This window comes from Aedes aegypti, chromosome 3 (assembly GCF_002204515.2).
Source record: "Aedes aegypti strain LVP_AGWG chromosome 3, AaegL5.0 Primary Assembly, whole genome shotgun sequence".
NCBI lineage: Eukaryota > Metazoa > Arthropoda > Insecta > Diptera > Culicidae > Aedes > Aedes aegypti.
In genome coordinates this window covers 9,500,810-9,520,119 of record NC_035109.1, presented here as the reverse complement: position 1 = coordinate 9,520,119, position 19,310 = coordinate 9,500,810, and the positions used below count along the sequence as shown (strand labels likewise).

At 41.4% G+C, this 19,310-nt stretch overlaps 1 protein-coding gene and 1 long non-coding RNA gene across 2 annotated transcripts; one reads left to right on the top strand and one right to left on the bottom strand.

Annotated features, from left to right (window-relative positions):
• The first annotated feature begins 4,888 nt into the window (after window positions 1-4,888).
• LOC5570217 (arrestin domain-containing protein 17) lies at window positions 4,889-6,513 on the top strand. The gene is made up of 3 exons (XM_001658944.2): window positions 4,889-5,348; window positions 5,408-5,533; window positions 5,597-6,513. Exons 1-3 carry the CDS (start codon window positions 5,234-5,236, stop codon window positions 6,313-6,315), a joined length of 960 nt encoding a protein of 319 aa, XP_001658994.1. The 5' UTR covers window positions 4,889-5,233; the 3' UTR covers window positions 6,316-6,513.
• Window positions 6,514-16,232: 9,719 nt separating this feature from the next.
• On the bottom strand, window positions 16,233-17,348 carry LOC5570219. Its single transcript, XR_002501990.1, has 3 exons — window positions 17,334-17,348; window positions 16,522-17,056; window positions 16,233-16,456 (listed from the first exon to the last, which is right to left on the bottom strand). It is a non-coding gene; the product is annotated as an uncharacterized LOC5570219 (long non-coding RNA).
• Between the last annotated feature and the right edge of the window lie 1,962 nt (window positions 17,349-19,310).

Genomic DNA, 19,310 nt, shown 5'->3' with positions numbered 1-19,310 from the left:
GTATCTGTCAAAAGATAAGCAATTGGGGCGAAATTAAAAGGTACTACTACTTATTTTGATTCTTTTCAAAAATATCAGTTAAAACAATAGCCCGGCCAAATTATTAGCTAAATAGAAAACCGATGAAGAGAAATTGATCATTACAGCTCCTATGAAACGTTTTCAAGTCTTGTTTTCATACGATCAAACGCAACCTCCAGCAAACCAATCAAAATAGAAATAATGCTCAAACCCTCGCCAAAATCTTCTGTTTCATACCTAAGGTCAATAACCAGTGTAGTAATTTTCAAACAAGTTTCTTAAAGCTACTGAAAATGTGAATTCGGTTACATGCCAATGCAAGTTACGCCTGTTGCATATTACCCCGTCTGACGGTAAAAGACGAAACGCTTCAGGACCATTGAAGATCAAAGAACTTTATTCATGCACTTCAATCAAAATCCTCTTACGTTTATGGTTTTACACTGTTTTATCAAAAAGGCTTTGAGTCTGAGCAAATATGCCATTACGTTGGATTGAAGTTAGGTGGATTATATTACATTTCAGTTCATCCCGGTAATCCTGGAATTTCCGGAACGTTAGAAATTAAATACTAGGATTCGGGAAATCCCGAAATTTATCTACTACTTCTAAATCTATACATGTAATGTATAGATTTTCGGGACTTTATTAAGAAGATTTCACTTGGAAAAAGTTTGTGAACTTTTTCGAAACTGCCAAATTCCAAACTTTTGATCGATGACATTTATTAAAAAAAATAACGTTCAAGCATAGAAAAAATGAAAATTGCATAAGTCTTATAACTATAGAATGATATCTGAGAAAGCCTCTGGAATATGTATGATGATAATGTGGTGAATGATTCTATAATTAAGCAGGCTATGACTATGATAATTGACAAACTAAGACCATTATTGAATAAACCATTGAAAAGAGTACATCGTTGTCTTAATATTTGTTAGATCATAGTAAGCGACGATTTGAATTTGAATAATAAACCTCATTACTTGCTTGCCCTCTAACTTGACTAGACGTCTCTATCAGGTTATGAGCCCGGCCATGCTTCCATAGCAACGGAAGTTGTTATCGGCCGAAAGTATTTTTCTCGAAGCCACTGAAGAGCAGAAGCGATGCCACGGATCCGGCGTTCCGTGGAGAATATGGATCCTCCAGGAAACCAGGCTGCAGGACATGAAGATGGGAATCAGCATGTGCAGATGGTGAGTGAACCGAAAATCGCAAGCAGCAGCATTTCGCTTCCAGCAGTGCCTAAACTAAGAGGACGGGAGAACTATGTCACGTGGACCTTTGCGATGCGCATGGTGATGATCCGCGAGGGCACCTGGCGTGCGGTGGATCACCCGGAGGGTTATCAAGTGGATCCGGATTTGTCAGACAGGGCGCTGGCAACCATATGCCTCAGCATTGAGCCATATAACTATAGCCTCGTCCAGCGGTCCAAGACAGCAAAGGAAGCCTGGAACAGCATGAAAACAGCGTTTCAAGATTGTGGACGGTCCAGGAAGATAAGGTTGCTACGGAAATTGACCAGGCTGGAGTTGGAGGATTGCTCGTCAGTCGAGGAGTACGTTGATGAGATCATGTCGACGAGCCACAAGCTGGAAGTGATCGGTTTCGTATTGGACGATGAATGGCTGTCTTTGATCCTGCTCATGGGACTACCGAAGCAGTACGAGCCAATGATCATGGGGCTCGACGCCTCAGGGATCAAGCTCACAGCGGACATGGTAAAATCAGAAATTCTGCAGGACGTTTCCATGGATACCGATTGCAAGTCAAAAGGTGCTGTCGGTGCGCTGGCCACTCGTCCGAAGAAGGTCCAGAAGAAGAAGGATAAGTCCAGCGTGAAATGCTTCAGGTGTGACAAGTTCGGGCACTACGCGTCCGAATGTCAAGCGAAGCCGAAGTCGAAGCCCGAAAAAGGATTCCACGGAAAGCAAACGGCGTTGTTGGCGTGCTAGAAACCGAAGCTTGAAGGGGAAGACTGGATTCTGGACTCTGGAGCAGGTCGGCACATGTGTTCGACTGAGCGGGCGCTGATTGACAAGAGAGAAGTCACGGAGAGCATCTTTGTAGCGAATGCCACCGAACTTCCCGTTCCGGCCGTCGGCAGGGTCAAACTTGATGCAGATGTTGAAGGTACGTGTAGCACTTTAGATATTGCTGATGTTCTGTATGTTCCAGACCTGGCGGTCAACTTGCTTTCGGTGAGCCGTATATGCAACAAAGGGTTCCGTGTAAGCTTCACTCCACCGGTGAAACCATCGCAACCGGTACAGAGGAGGACGGTTTGTACAAGCTGAAGCAATACGACCGACCAAAGGCGTGCGATGCAAAACCTGGAGAGAACCTTGAGCTGTGGCACAGACAGCACCACAAACTTCCATTCAAGGCAACGGGCAACCGGTCGAGTGAGCTGCTGGATCTGGTTCATTCGGACCTATGCGGACCGATGGAGAAGCCATCGATAGGAGGAAGCAAATATTTCGTCACGTTCATTGACGATGCCAGCCGTATGACGCACGTGTATTTTCTCAAGTCCAAAGGAGAAGTTTTTGACGCATTTGTGGAATTCAAGACGTACGTCGAGAAGCAGACTGGTAGGTCCATTAAACGCTTCCGGACCGACAACGGAACCGAATATGTCGGTAATACGTTTGAACAGTTCCTCAAGGCAAGCGGCATCCGTCATGAGACATCTGTGGCCTACAATCCGCAGCAGAACGGGCTGGCAGAGCGGATGAATCGGACGATTGAAGAACGTGCCAGATGCATGTTGTTCGATTCTGGTCTAGACAAGCGATTTTGGGCTGAAGCGGCGTCCACGGCTGTGTATTTGATCAACCGATCGCCGACAAAAGGCAAGCAAGTCCACCGATTGAAGAATTCACCGGATGGAAGCCAGATGTTTCAAACCTGCGGGTGTTCGGATCGAGTGCGATGGCCTATGTCCCGAAAGTGAATCGGAAGAAATGGGATCCGAAATCCAGGCCGTGTATTCTAGTTGGCTACGCCGACTGTTCCAAAGGCTACAGAGTGTACGACCCGGCGACCAAACAAGTGTTCGTCAATCGTGACGTGGTTATCCTGAGTGAAGATCTGAAGCGTGAAGATGACGAGATGATTGATGATCTGGATCCGACAACAGTGCCATCCCCGGTGGCCATCTTCGAAGAGAATGAAGAGGTTCCCGTTCCAGTTGTAGTGCAGCAACCCACTGCGCTCCCTCCGCAATTAACTCGGAACGTTTCACAACCTACCACGAGGCGTAGCGCGAGGGAGCGCAAGGTACCAGGCAAGTATTCTGAATTCAAAATGACGTACAGTATTCTTCTTCAGAAACTTGCACTTTCAGAGAATCGTCCAGACCTAGCGTGGTCGTCCATCACTGCGCTCCCGTCACACGAAAAGGAAGAAGATGTTGGGCCGCAACACGATTCTGGGCACAGTGACTGGGAGCGCCCAGTCGGAGGCAAGTGGAATAATAATTCGATCTGCAGTGGTATGCTTTCGTCGTCATCTATTCCACAGATTTCTGGAGAGCCGGACACCTTCCAACAGGCGTTGGACCGACCAGACCGTAGCTGCTGGATCGAAGCTATGCAGTCCGAACATCGATCGTTGTGCGACAACGACACGTGGTCCTTCGTCGATCTACCGGCAGGTCGGAAAGCACTCAAGAGCAAGTGGGTGTACAAACTGAAGACCAGTGCGGATGGCTCCATTCAGCGGCATAAGGCTCGACTCGTGATAAAGGGATACTCACAAGTCAAAGGCGTGGACTACGATGCGACCTACTCTCCCGTCGTACGGTATGCGACCGTGCGGTACCTCTTGGCGATGGCAGCCAAGTACGATCTCCTGGTGTACCAAATGGATGCGGTGACTGCATTCCTGCAGGGCGAGATGCAGGAAGAGGAGATTTATATGGAGCAGCCGGAGGGATTCCAGGACGCATCATAGATATAAGACACCATCATGTACGGGAACAATTAGCATCTAGGGCCATTTGCTTGAACCATGTACCATCGGATCTTCAGGCAGCAGATATTTTTACCAAACCGATACCAAACACAAAGCTGTTTGAAGATAGAAAAATGTTAGGTATTCATAAAATTGCCGCTTAAGGGGGGATGTTAGATCATAGTAGGCGACGATTTGAATTTGAATAATAAACCTCATTACTTGCTTGCCCTCTAACTTGACTAGACGTCTCTATCAATATTCCCTACAGTATCCTCAAACATTTGACATAAAAATTTGTTGAGTTGTTCTTATAAGGACATAAGAATGTGATAATTGTAGTACAATAATAGAAACATAAATAGATAAACAAGAAAATAATAAACAAGAAAAGAGAAACAAGAGAAACAGAATTACAGAAGACCGGATAAACAGTTAACACTTCGCGCTGTTGTATTTTGTACAACAGTAGTGAAAAAATCTCGCTTATCGTACACAACATAAGCGTGATGGTTCTGACGGCGCAAACCGCGCGACGACTGAAAGGTTAAACAGAAACAACAAACATAGTTACAGAGAAGAAGAAAAAACAGAAAATAAAAGTAAAAGATATAAGAAAAGAACAGAGGAACAAACGATACAGAGTGACAAAGGAACAAGTAAATAGTGAAATGTGGTAATAATTTCAAACCACATAAATTCAAACCATAAATTCAAACAATAAATTCAAACCAAAAATCAATGAAATTTCATGTTTTAAATATACTTTATATGTACTTAAATAAATATTAGCCTTCATTTCAATCCAATGTTCTATCCTTTCAGGCACGGCTATAATAACTATGAAGTAAGCATAAACCAAATCAGTGTGCATTGCTTTTCGCAAAATCCTTTCGATAGGGTAGTTGCGATGAGTGCCTTCAACAGTGCAAACTCGAGTTCAATGTGTCCTTTTGTTCGAAAAATGCAAACCTTCTCCTAGAATGTACACCGTGTAATTAGACAAACGACAATGAGAATCTACATTATGCCTTCTAGTGACTCAACAGTACAAACGCACTCGTCCTGAAACATGAGCCTGCATATATCGAACAGCATCGGCATAGATGTAATGATGTGTCTTTCATAGAAATCCCGCGACAGACTGGCGCCACGTGCTGTGAGCTTTGATGACGTGATACTTTCTATTCGATTGCTTCTCGCGGTTCAATCTTGCATGCGGGACTTTTATCAGTTCGGCTGAGAAAGGATGCTGACCAAACTGGAAATCCTGCTGCTTGACAATCCCGGGGGAATCTACTATCCCGGACAGGAGCTCATTGGTGACGTAGTTGTAACGCTCGGGAAAAGCTGTTCAGTGTCTAGTGGGTTGAGATTGAGGTGATTACAATGTATCGATTAGTGATTTAGACGTTTGTTACAGAATTGCTGCTTACGATAAATGGCGTTGGGAAAACGAAGTTCGCCGATCGGGAGAGCGGATCTAAAGGAGTTTTGAAAGGGAAAGAGCGATACTTAAATTCAGAGCTGGTGCTTTATCAACCTCTAGGTTTGAGAATTCAGATGATTTGGTAGAATAGATGATTTCCTATGAACCATCACATTATTTCAGACAAACTCGCAGAAGTCCCCGCAGGAACGTACAGTCATGGATTCGCTTGTCAACTACCAGACACCCTTCCCGCTTCGTTCGAAGGAAAATTCGGCAACATCCGGTACTGGTTGAAGGCTACTCTTGAGCGACCTTGGCGGCAGGCTAAGAATTACACGTTTCACTTCCAAGTAGTTCGGCAGCTCGATTTGAACTACGAGGTCCTATTGCCGGTGCGATCCGAACTTACCAAATCTCTCGGCTATTGGCCATGCGTTCCCAGTGGGATGCTCTACGCATCGGTTGAACTGTCCACATCTGGTTTCGTACCGGGCCAGTTCATTCCAGTGGTGATTCAAGTCAACAACAAGGGCAACAACAAAATGACCAGGATAGTGACCATGCTGGTTCAGAAAGCGATCTACAGCGCGAAGCGACCGTTCGTGTATCAGAAGGTGGATCGCACGATCGTCTGTAAGAATGTGACCCCAGGTATCCGGTTACCGGAAGGTGGAGTGCTTGCAGCAGAGAACCTCCAGGTGCCTTGGGTGCTTCCCTCGAGCTGTTACTCGTTTGTGGTCCAAATAGCGTACGAAGTGGCGGTCGAGTTCCAGTTCGACACTTGCTTCTTCAACGCCAACCAAACGGTGCGGGTTCCGGTAACGATCGGTGTAATTCCGGCACGGGATTCCAATCTAATCGAAAGCAAAGCCATACGGGTGTGGACGAGAAACGCGTGATTGCGCTGAAAAATTGCCAAGACTAATCAAATTCTAAGGACTGTTAGATACTGAAGCCAAATTTAAGAGACGTTTATTGCATGTTGATACCTACTAAAGTGTTCCATTTTCTTCTTGATTCTATTCTTGATGATTTGATAATAAATGGAAACTAACTCTGAATCTATTAAATGAATAAATGCATGAATTCAATACCGTTGCGTAGGGTAACTCGGTGTAATACGCCCCAACGGGACAATACGGCCCTCTTCATTTTCACGGGATTGAGGGTTCTTTCACACGTAAATATGATTACATATCTTAAATATTCGCGAAAAAATGATGATGCGCATATATCTTCTTTAAAAAGTATAAACAATCAATAGAAATTCTAAAAATATCGAAAATCAGGTTTTTAGTTTAAAATTTTGCTTTTGATAAGCTAGCCTCAGGGGAGATGAAGCCCATACTTTACTATTGATCTTAATACAAAAACTTTTACCGGAAGACGACTGCTAATGGACCCTTTTAAGATTAGCAGGTAGCGGAAGTCTCCTTGGAAACATTTCTACAACGCTGTGGACCATTTTTCTGTAGGAGGGGCATATTGCCCTGGTTGTTTTGAAACGTAAACATTGCAAACAGTGATTTATTTCATCGATTTCACGATCAAAATAGAATAACTTCAAAACTATTGGTTCTAGATGTTTGGTGTCTTCGATGAAGTTTCTTGATATTAAAAGGCCCTTCTTTTGGTATTACGGGTAAGATGATCAATCCACCTAAAAGTGGGATAAAAGAAATATTTTTTTCAAAAAATTAAGTTAGAGATTTCAAGTCTTCTGCAAAGTTGTAGAGTATGTAATTACAAACAACTTTGCCGAAGACACAAAATGTCTATATATCCGCGATAATGAGATATGGAGCATTTTGTCTTCGATACCCCTTAAAACTCGTTTTTGTACATAACTTTTTAATAGAATTTTTCACATTTTTCGAACCTTCTACAAAGTTGTTTGGATTGATAAAATACACATTTTTGCTGAACATGCAAACCTTCTATATCTTATCGTTAAAAAGTTATAAACAAATTAATGTTAAATTTTAGTCCAGTTTCACCTTAAAAATCTCTATTCTACGCAAAATGACGCAGCTAGTTTCATGGCAACTTCCAGATCTAACTTTCTACTTTTGCATACAAGTAATAACTTTTGGAAACAAAAGGTTTTTTGCAGTGTTTTTCACAGATTATATATCGTTTATTTAAAATTTCAAGTTTTAAACCCTTCCTGTTAATTACAAATTTCTTGTTAAGGTACATCGGAGCAAGTAAGAATACTGGACAATTAAGACCTTGAGGTACAACTTCAGTGAAATTAAATTGTCAGGTATATTTCACAAGCTTTATAAAGCTATGATGATATATTTAATACAAACATTCTTTGGTTTCAATACAATGTATAACATGTACCAGTTCTCACTGTTGCGCCATTTTCAAAACGCAAGGAAAATTGGAGCATTATGCGTTTCTTTGCAATACCACTTTAATTATTTTTTAGTGAGACTTTTAGCCCTAGTAAACTAGTTGTGTAAGTTTGCGGGTCAGAAATTTGGCTGTATGTTGTTATAAATTTAGTTTTAGAATCTCTAAAGTGAATTCTACTACCAAGATTCAAGAAATGAAAGTAGGAAATTTTGAATGAAATGTTTGCAGGAAAGGCCCTAGTCTATGTTAAGTCCACAGCTGCAAATCGAAGTCATGCTTAGGTCTGGGTTCGATTTCTCGTCGATCCATGTTTTTTTTTGTTTTAGAAATAGAGTACCACCGTTCCTGTCACATGTAGGGGTGAATCGATTCAAGTAAATGCGAATAAATACTCGATACTTTTAATTCAATGCCAATTCAAATAGGTATTGAATGAAATTACTTGAATCAAATGTGTACTTTCTCATGTACGTTTTTGGAAAGGCTGGTGCAGCATTTGAGAAATCTTGTTTTATTCACGAAAATTTATCAAGAATTCTGATTCAGCAGTATTTTTATTTATTAATAAATCTTCAATGCGATTCTTTAAAAATAGCTATTGTAATCGTTTTAGTTCTATGTTTCCTATGTTAAAGTATCGATGCCTTGAAGATAATATATTATCCCTAATAAACAAAAAATAATAACTTTAGCATAGAACGCTCTTAGTTAAGAAATGTGGAAGTGTTCTAAGAACAAGCTGAGAAACAAGCTTTGTAATAGTTTGTAACGAAGTCATTCCAAAAAGAAGAACAATAAACATTCACTAAATTCCACGAAAGTGTTCATATTGCCCCGATATCTTTTCACCAGTCTTGTTTTCGAACCAATTATCGATCTTGTTTTTCTGACAATTCATATCTTGCATTTACTAAGACATGATTGCAATGATTGATTTCTATCCTTCGATTTTCTGTTCGGATTAGTACATTTAAGTTTAATCGATTTTCGTAAAATTTTACAATGCAGTCTGATGAAAGACGATGAACAGTGATAGAAAGTGGCGAACATGTCAGCTAAAAAAGACCAAGAAAAAAAAACAATTACTTGAAAACTAACGGACTGCAAAGAATTGGCATTTCATAATCTAAAAATAAGAAATCGTCAAATGTTTCCATTATGTCCTTAATTCCCCTGTACAGCCATATTTTCATCTAAATTGTAAGGCACTCTTTGATATTTTTATTTCATTGAAGTTGTGTCTCAAGGTGTTAATACTGGATTACTTACTCCGATAGACCTTAACAAGAAAAGTGTAATTAACAGGGAGAATTTAAAGTTAAAAATGTTCAATGAACGATTAAGACTCCCGTGCAAAAGTCTGGGTTCACCCCCTAAAAAACATACAAAAGTGTTTTGTCCATATCTCTGTGATTACACGTCTATGGTGCATTTGAAAGGCAATGAGTTTTTCTCACTACGTAGGTTCATTACCAAAAACATTTTCTTAATTTTGTAAACTAAATTCATACTTAAAGTTGTGACATTTATTGAAAAAAACTCACTGAAAAAACATGGCTGATTTCCTCAGCATTGGATTGACTAAAATTCTAAGAAAAATGATCATTTTTAGGTTTGTTTTTTTAATATCACTACTTTAGGTAAAAATTTAGTATACAAAATTAATAAACTGTTTTCGGGAAAATACTTATGAAGTAAGAATAACTTATTGGCTTTCAAATTCGCCGTAGAGAGTTTCAATTGGACGTGTAATCACAGAGATATGGACAAAACACTTGTTCATGTTTTTAGGAGGTGAACCCAAACTTTTGCACGGGAGTGTATCATCTGTGAAAAACACTACAAAAAACCTTTTGTTCCAAAAGTTATTACCTGTATGCAAAAGTAGAAAGTTGGATCTTGAAGTTGCCATGAAACTAGCTGCGTCATTTTGCGTAGAATTGAGATTTTTAAGGTGAAACTAGACTTAAATTTAACATGAATTTGTTTATAACTTTTTAACAATAAGAGATAGAAGGTTTGCATGTTCAGCAAAAATGTGTATTTTATTGATCCAAACAACTTTGTAGAATATTAAAAAAATGTGAAAAATTCTATTCAAAAGTTATGTACAAAAAACGAGTTTTAAGGGGTGTCGAAGACAAAATGGCGCGGTAAATGGCTGGGCATGGCGTACCATTGGTACCTCGCGTACCTGCAGGAATAAAATAGACCCCTTTGTGCGGTCCTTAGCCTCTTGCCCAGCAACTCCTATCCCTACCTCCTCGTGGTACTGGCCGGGGTACGAGTAACCTTGGGGAAGATCGGGTAACCAACCCCCGGTGGGAACTTTGGTCGTATGCTGACAGGGAAGGGGGGGTTTGCTTTTGCAAACCTGGAGCGTCTGTACTCCAGGTTAGGAGCGGCTCACAACAGCGTCTGTTCCCCATGTCAGGGGCGGCTGATCATCGTCCGAGTGCCAGAGAAGGACTCTAAGCTAAACTGCGCACTATGGCCCTCCGAACATTTAGGGGGAATGGTCCTCCGGAAATCTAGGGGGTTGGTGTCAGGCCCTGCGAGCCAGCCGTAAAAACACATCAGCACAGGAACGTCAACGAGAGAATACGGACCGGAACAATCGGCAAAGACCACAGCGACGAAAATGGACTAGCGATTGGAAACTCGGTACGTGGAACTGCAAATCTCTCAACTTCATTGGAAGTACTCGCATACTCTCCGATGTACTGAAGACCCGCGGTTTCGACATCGTAGCGCTGCAGGAGGTGTGCTGGACAGGAGCATTGGTGCGAACGTTTAGAGGTAATCATACCATCTACCAGAGCTGCGGCAACACACGCGAGCTGGGAACAGCTTTTATAGTGATGGGTGATATGCAAAGGCGCGTGATCGGGTGGTGGCCGATCAATGAACGAATGTGCAAGTTAAGAATCAAAGGCCGATTCTTTAACTTCAGCATAATTAACGTGCATAGCCCACACTCCGGAAGCACTGATGATGACAAGGACGCATTTTACGCGCAGCTCGAACGCGAGTACGACCGCTGCCCAAGCCACGACGTCAAGATCATCATAGGAGATTTGAACGCTCAGGTTGGCCAGGAGGAGGAGTTCAGACCGACGATTGGAAAGTTCAGCGCCCACCGGCTGACGAACGAGAACGGCCTACGACTGATAGATTTTGCCGCCTCCAAGAACATGGCCATTCGTAGCACCTATTTCCAGCACAGCCTCCCGTATCGGTACACCTGGAGATCACCTCAGCAGACAGAATCGCAAATCGACCACGTTTTGATCGATGGACGGCACTTCTCCGACATAACCGACGTCAGAACCTATCGTGGCGCCAACATTGACTCCGACCACTATCTGGTGATGGTGAAACTGCGCCCAAAACTATCCGTCATCAACAATGTACGGTACCGACGCCCGCCCCGGTACAATCTCGAGCGGCTGAAACAACCGGATGTCGCCAATGCGTACGCGCAGCATCTTGAGGCAGCGTTGCCGGATGAGGGCGAGCTCGATAGGGCCCCTCTTGAGGACTGCTGGAGGACAGTCAAAGCAGCCATTAACGACGCTGCCGAAAGCGTTGTCGGATATGTGGAACGGAGCTCAAGAAACGATTGGTTCGACGAGGAGTGCCAAGAGGTTTTAGAGGAGAAGAATGCAGCGCGGGCTGCAATGCTGCAGCATGGTACGCGGCAAAACGTGGAACGATACAGACTGAAGCGGAAACAGCAAACCCGCCTATTCCAGGACAAAAAGCGCCGCCTGGAAGAGGTGGAATGCCAAGAGATGGAGTTGCTGTACCGTTCTCGAGAAACGCGGAAGTTCTATCAGAAGCTCAACACATCCCGCAAAGGCTTCGTGCCGCGAGCTGAGATGTGCCGGGATAAGGATGGGAGCATCTTGACGGACGGACGCGAGGTGATCGAAAGGTGGAAGCAGCACTACGATGAACACCTGAATGGCGCAGAGAACACAGGCACAGAAGGTCAGGACAGCGAAGGCGATGGCTACGTCAGCACAGCGGACAGCGGAAATCAACCAGCTCCCACGATGGGGGAAGTTAAGGATGCCATTCAACAGCTCAAGAACAACAAAGCCGCTGGCAAGGATGGTATCGGAGCCGAACTCATCAAGATGGGCCCGGACAGGTTGGCCGCTTGTCTGCATCGGCTGATAGTCAGAATCTGGGAAACGGAACAGCTACCGGAGGAGTGGAAGCAAGGCGTTATATGCCCTATCTACAAAAAGGGCGACAAACTGGAGTGTGAAAATTATCGTGCAATCACCATCCTAAACGCCGCCTATAAAGTGCTATCCCAGATTCTCTTCCGTCGTCTATCACCTAAAGCAAACGAGTTCGTGGGAAGTTATCAAGCAGGTTTCATCGACGGCCGCTCGACAACGGACCAGATCTTTTCCGTGCGGCAAATCCTCCAGAAATGCCGTGAGTACCAGGTCCCTACGCACCATTTGTTCATCGATTTTAAGGCGGCATACGATAGTATCGACCGCATAGAGCTATGGAAAATCATGGACGAGAACAGCTTTCCCGGGAAGCTCACAAGATTGATCAGAGCAACGATGGACGGTGTGCAAAACTGCGTGAAGATCTCGGGCGAACTCTCCAGTTCGTTCGAGTCTCGGCGGGGACTACGACAGGGCGACGGACTTTCGTGCCTGTTGTTCAATATTGCGCTTGAAGGTGTCATGCGGAGAGCCGGACTTAACAGTCGAGGCACGATTTTCACGAGATCCGGACAATTTGTTTGCTTCGCGGACGACATGGATATTATTGGGAGAAAATTTGAAACGGTGGCAGATTTGTTCACCCGCCTGAAACGCGAAGCAACAAGAGTCGGGCTAATGGTGAATGCGTCGAAAACAAAGTACATGCTGGTTGGCGGAACTGAGCGCGACAGGACCCGCCTAGGAAGCAGTGTTACGATAGACGGGGATACCTTCGAGGTGGTGGACGAGTTCGTCTACCTCGGATCCTTGTTGACGGCTGACAACAATGTTAGTCGGGAAATACGAAGGCGCATCATCAGCGGAAGTCGTGCCTACTATGGGCTCCAGAAGAAACTGCGGTCAAGAAAGATTCACCCCCGCACCAAATGCACGATGTACAAAACGCTCATAAGACCGGTAGTCCTCTATGGGCATGAGGCGTGGACTATGCTCGAGGAGGACTTGCAAGCTCTTGGGGTTTTCGAACGCCGAGTGCTAAGGACGATCTTCGGCGGCGTGCAGGAGAACGGCGTGTGGCGGCGAAGGATGAACCACGAGCTCGCTCAACTCTACGGCGAACCCAGTATCGTGAAGGTAGCTAAAGCTGGAAGGATACGCTGGGCAGGGCATGTTGCAAGAATGCCGGACAACAACCCTGTAAAGATGGTGTTCGCCACGAATCCGGTCGGAACAAGAAGGCGTGGGGCGCAGCGAGCTAGGTGGATTGACCAGGTACACCAGGACCTGGAGAGCGTGGGTCACAGTCGAGGATGGAGAGAAGCGGCCATGAACCGAGGGAATTGGCGAAATATTGTTGGCGAGGCTTTATCAAGATAATTGATGTAAAGCCAAATAAATGAAAATGAAAACGAAGACAAAATGCTCCATAACTCATTACCGCGAATATATAGAAATTTGGTGTCTTCGGCAAAGTTGTTTGTAATTACATACTCTACAACTTTGCCGAAGACTCAAAATCTCTAACATTATTTTTTGAAAAAATAATTTTTTTATCTCACTTTTAGGTGAATTGATCATCTTACCCCTAATACCAAAAGAAGCGCCTTTTAATATCAAGAAACTTCATCGAAGACACCAAACATCTAGAACCAATAGTTTTGAAGTTATTCTATTTTGATCGTAAAATCGATGAAATAAATCACTGTGGCATTGGGACCGTTCACAAAAAAACATCGTGTACACTTTTTTGAAGAAACCTGGAAAGAGAAAGTTGTGTGCAGAGCATGGCCAACTAAGTAAGCAACACATTGATATAGAAAACTTCAGAAGTGATGCATTTGCTACTGCGATAGAGCAGTTTTTCCTTAAGGGGGGGCGTATCACACCTTTTTACCTTACATAATTTTTCATAACAACCAGTAGTCACATCAAATCGCCTTCAATGAAATTTTCGGTATTGTGATAAGTGATATGGGTAGGTGTTTTCATCCTCATGGATCGAAAAAGTCCTGTTATCAAGGTTGGACATGAGTCATGATTGTATCAAGGTAATGTGTCAACTGATGTCCAACCACTACTCTTTGGGATCGCCCATTATCGCAAAGGGCTCTCAGGCCAGTGGTTCGATTTCAGAACAAATGTCGGCCAAAACCTCAAACTCGCTTTAAAATAGCTGAAATCAAATATTTTACATATTCTATACCATATTTAGGTATTATGGACTTTTTTTTCAAATGTTTCTAGTTTTGGACTGATAAATAGAATATACAGGTTTGGACAATACATTTGCAACTTTTTCAATCTTTCATACAAAATGGTCAACTCGGACAGGCTAGTTCTCTGTTATTTACTGACGGTTTTAAATAAAGTTTTCACAGCATGTCAGGCATAACTTGTATTTCAACATATATTTTTGAATATTTTTTTCCATGTACAACTTTAATAGCTAAAGCTAAGTATGCTGTTCAGCTCAAAAAAAGTAAAAATTTCTGCTCAAGAAATGGTTAAGAAATTTTCTACAGTGAGCTCCATTTGAATTGACATTTCTTTTCAACTGCGTACTACGATCGAAGAAAAATGCTTTTCTTAAGCATTTCTTGCAAGAAATTTCCCACGCATCGAGATAGGCGATTACTTTTCTGTCGAGGTGCATACTTCGCTTAAAACAACAAAGTGAAATGTTTGATGAAAACCTATAAACGATTTATCCAAAAAATATGGAAGCTCTACCCAAAAACCATCATAAGCATATTTATTCATTTCGTCTAAATTTACAACTTTATCTTCTTAATATGCCAATTATTCAAATTTGTAAAACAAATGACTAAGGTGAACACGTTACATAAAGAATCACTCAAAAATGTATGATGCAAATCATGTGATGTCTAAAAAACTGTAAAAACTGAAATTTCATGCAAATTGATCCATAAATATCTTAGAATTAACCCTGCCTCAATGCAAGTATCATCAATTTCAGCAGTTTCAGTACCAATTCAAATTTTAGTTCAAAGCACTTTAAAATCACAATACCATAAAATAAAATGTGAACAATATTTAATTAGGCTATAATTCCAAAATTTCATAGGGGCGCAAAGAGCCGTAGCAGTAGATGCGCAGCTATTCAGCAAGACCAAGCTCACTTCGGTTCGAATCCCACCGGTCGAGGATCTTTTCGTGAAGTATATTTTCTCGACTTCCCAGGGCATAAAGTATCATCATACCTGTCACACGATATACAACTGCAAAAATGGTTAATCGGAAAAAAGTTCTCAGTTAATAACTGCGGAAGTGCTCATATAAAATATGAGCTGAGAAGCAGGCTTTGTCCCAGTTGGAACGTAACGCCAGAAAGTGCGAGTAATTCGTTCCATCTCGGGATTCCATTCATGGCTACTACGATTGCAGTGCACGTACTAGCCTATCACAGGATTCTTATTATTCAACTAGAATTGCACTTTGTACACCTTCACACGCGTTGAAAGTGGTCTATCGCAAGTTTTCGCAAAATTATTTGTACTTTACTTGAAAGTTCTTGTTTTTAGCTTTCGAATGAACTTATTCTCATCGCGAACATTCGCGAGCTACTAATATTTGTTGCTTTTCGACGTAAATATTGTAATTTTTGGTCAAACTTTCGTTGCATGGAATCAAACAAAGATAAAATCTTTTTCAATATTTTATGTAAGGGCACTTCTAGGCCTATCATGAGGATGCTTTGAGGCGTATTAGTTTTTGCATGGCAATGCTTGGAAACAATTTTTGGCCCATAGTGGGGCAAAAGTTTGACCCATGTATAAACTCACGGAAAAAATGCAAATTTCCTAAAATGGACATATTACCTTCAAATTAAGCGAAATTTGCCTGATCGTGCGAAAAATTCCACCAAAATTTTACTTTTTCACTTAGTTTTTAGCAAAATTTTTCAGAGTTCACTAAAATGGGAAAACTGCACTTACGCCCTTTGCGCCACCTCTAAACCTTTACCAAAAATTCTCATTTTTTCACAGTATGTTATTTTGGAACCGATGATTGTTTTCCACTTTGTAAATCCTGACTACGGAAGATTTTTGGAAATAAGCCCCACCCTAGGCCCAGTGTGCACTGCACCGCATTGACTGCACATATTTATCTAAACTTTGGCACTGTAACGCTTACACAAATCGTCGCATCATCAGCAATCGTATCGACATTCAACAAAACCGAGGAAGTCAGTTCCGAACTTTCTTTCAAAATTGACCAAAAGTAACAACTTGACATTAATTTTCTATCATTATTCTATTATGACCGATGCTAATTTAGGAGTTAAATATAAAATTTTTGCATGAATCAGACTTATTCTAAGCGATAACCTGAAGGGTTTACTTCTTGCAGCTTCCCGTCTCGCAGCAATCTTTTCCGGTTTCCTTTTTGCTGGCACAATTGCAGTTGCATCCGGCGTCGCATGGTTTGCCCTGTCCGCAACCGGAGGTGCACTTGCAATCTACCGAAGAATTGAGAAATTCATTGAAAACATTCATGTAATCGATCACTGCCATTGTCACTCACCATTTCCACAGCACTTGCACGGCATTTTTATTTTTTCAATGTTAGGAATCTGGCTTGGCTCGAAATGCACTCTCGGTTATCACTGCCGTCCGACTGACTTGTTATCTACAATGTAGGTAGAGCTTAACTCACACAAAACTGCAACTATTCGAATGATGCCGTCCCAATCGAGGTGTGACACTTTTATAGCTATTCAGCGGTTGTTCACACGGACTCGTTCAGAGAGCATCAAAACGCAGCAGCGCGCAGTAGGCTGTGAGGTGGCTGAGCGCAATGCTTTTGGCTTCTAGTAGCGCAACGAGAGTGTAGTGTCGTGTGCAGCAGGCAAGGCATGGTAGAGCGCAGTAGGCACGGGCGACGTATGCTTTTGATTGCGCGTCAACCAATTTGCGCTCCACTCGGGGGTCTTTCTCGAAGCTCCAGTAAACTCCAGGCTACGCAGGGTGGACACGTGTTTTTTTCCGTCCGCATTATTTCACTCGTGGTGTCAATTTCTGCCCCGATAGTTTGATGACGTTCAGACATTCTGTCTTTACTATATGATTCAGAACAAGTATGAATCAAAAAATGTGTACCTGATTTTTACTAGAATACGAATAATACGAATCTTTATATCGACGATCTTTCTTAAGATATCGTTGATAATCAATTCGAAGAACTACAACCAATGAAGGACTCTTAAACCCAGGAGTGCCTTAAACTATAATTATGTCCGATTATATTTTTTTCATTTAGCTTTAAATTGCATGCTATCCAATTCCCTAAAAGTAATTAATTACAAAGATCTCAACTGACATGGAGTAACATAATACCTGTCTTCCGCAAACATTCGAGCACGATGCGTCGCACATGCTGGGAGTTTCTGGGATCAAATCACTGTTATTTTCTCAAATTAGCATCAATTTAATAAACATAACATATCACTCTTTTCCACCGCAGTCGAGGAAATGAAGACAAGATGTAATTTCACTCAATTGGACCTCGGAGACCACACTTGTCACTCTGATGGACATGTAGTGCATTAGGGTGGTTCGAAATTAGTTTTGCTTTGCATTCTTCATCGGGTTTCGTTGAACAAGAACTCACGAAAACTTATTCAAACAGCCGTAAGTCAGAAGGGTAAGCAAACATAGTTTATCGATCCTACGTGTTTCGCAGGCAAAACTCTTCGCGCTGCACTCTGAACCAAATCGATTTTCACTTTTATAACGTTCAATTTTCGGAATTACAAAACGACGTATGGTGATGTGCTTATATTCATTCATGCCAAACTATAGACGGCTTTCGCATTGTGCAATAAGATTTTGATCAATCTTGATCGTTTATTAGAAATAATGCAATGATTATTACAAAATTATTACTTACCGTTGCCTCTATTCGACGTATTCATTTTCATATCGGTCGTACTCAGTGTCGATTCGGTTCACAGTCAACGGCTCATTTTGATATAGTGAACGGTCAAATTCAACGTTATAATATAAAATGTTTAACTACCATGACCCCACACCTATACAATTCAATAAAACAACATGGAAATTGTAAAATTGTAATTTAAAAGCACGAATTGAATCGTTTCAAATTGGAACTTTGGTTAGTAAACTATTTTGGGTGTAATATTTACATAAGATTGCATGAAAATAAAAATTGTATCGGTTTCTGAAAACCATATTATGGATCAATGTTCATATTATGGATCAAATTGTGACATATTACGGATCAGTGCGCAAAATCAAGAGATTTTCAACTCAATGCATCTGTATTGCATGATTTGGCGAAAGTTAAGAATGCGTCACACATTAGGGGTCGTCCATAAATGACGTAGCTTTTTAGAGGAGAGGGGGGTCTTCCCGAATTTGTGACGAAGTGTGACGAGGGGGAGGGAGGGGTCCTAGCTAGTGGACGTAGCATTTTGAATCAAGTCCGTAAAAAGAAAGCGCTAAAAAAATTGCATACAATTATTTTTTATGAAACTTCTTTTTTTTTACTTATAAACATGGGTTATAAAATTATGATTAAGCTTCAAAACATTCATATGACAAGATTGGAAAAATATCAATGAAACTTCTTGATAAATGCAATAAAACAGATGTTTTGTAGCTATAAATAATTATGTGAATATTATATTATATTCGGGTCAAAATTAATAAATTTATAAATAAAAAAAATAAGTTTAATGAATTGATTAAAAATCAATGCTCTAACTACTTGGAGTACATTTTTTTTGCCATTTGTTAACATGACATAAAGTCAGCCGTTTAAGTTTTATCCATATTTTCTTTTGGGGCTTTATTTCTTCAAGAAAATAAAATTTACTCTTCTTGGCAAATATTACATTTAAAGCAAGATATTTATTCCGTGAATTATGCCTTCAATGTTGCAGGAGATCCCCACCCAATCAACTCATAATTTGTTTTGATATATCAATGCTCTTGATGGAATGGCTGAATATTAATGAGGATAAAAGATTCCAGTGTTAACAAAATTGCCCTATCATTAAATTTTGGTAATAACTCGGTAATTTTAAGAATTCTTATTATTTAACGGTTTCATTATAGGTTGTGTAAGATTATTTCAGTATGGAAACGATAATGAAAATCAACTGAAATATTAATAGAGATTATTGTATTTGTATAATAACACAGCGGAACAAAAATTACATTTTTGCGTGTCTCAAGGATCAAATTATGTGTCGATTTGGGGTTGCTGAATCTGGTGCCATTCTCAAATGTTCCAGTACGTCACAATTTTTAGCTACAGGTCGCCAAAGTTGTATAAAACACTGGTTTTAT

What these genes read in the sequence shown, in the direction of transcription:
- LOC5570217 (XM_001658944.2), top strand. Translation starts at nt 5,234, where the DNA reads ATGCTGACCAAACTGGAAATCCTGCTGCTTGACAATCCCGGGGGAATC. An exon ending in GAAAAGCTGTTCAGTGTCTA is followed by an intron (nt 5,349 to 5,407) that starts GTGGGTTGAGAT and finishes CGTTTGTTACAG; the next exon opens with AATTGCTGCTTACGATAAAT. An exon ending in GGTGCTTTATCAACCTCTAG is followed by an intron (nt 5,534 to 5,596) that starts GTTTGAGAATTC and finishes ACATTATTTCAG; the next exon opens with ACAAACTCGCAGAAGTCCCC.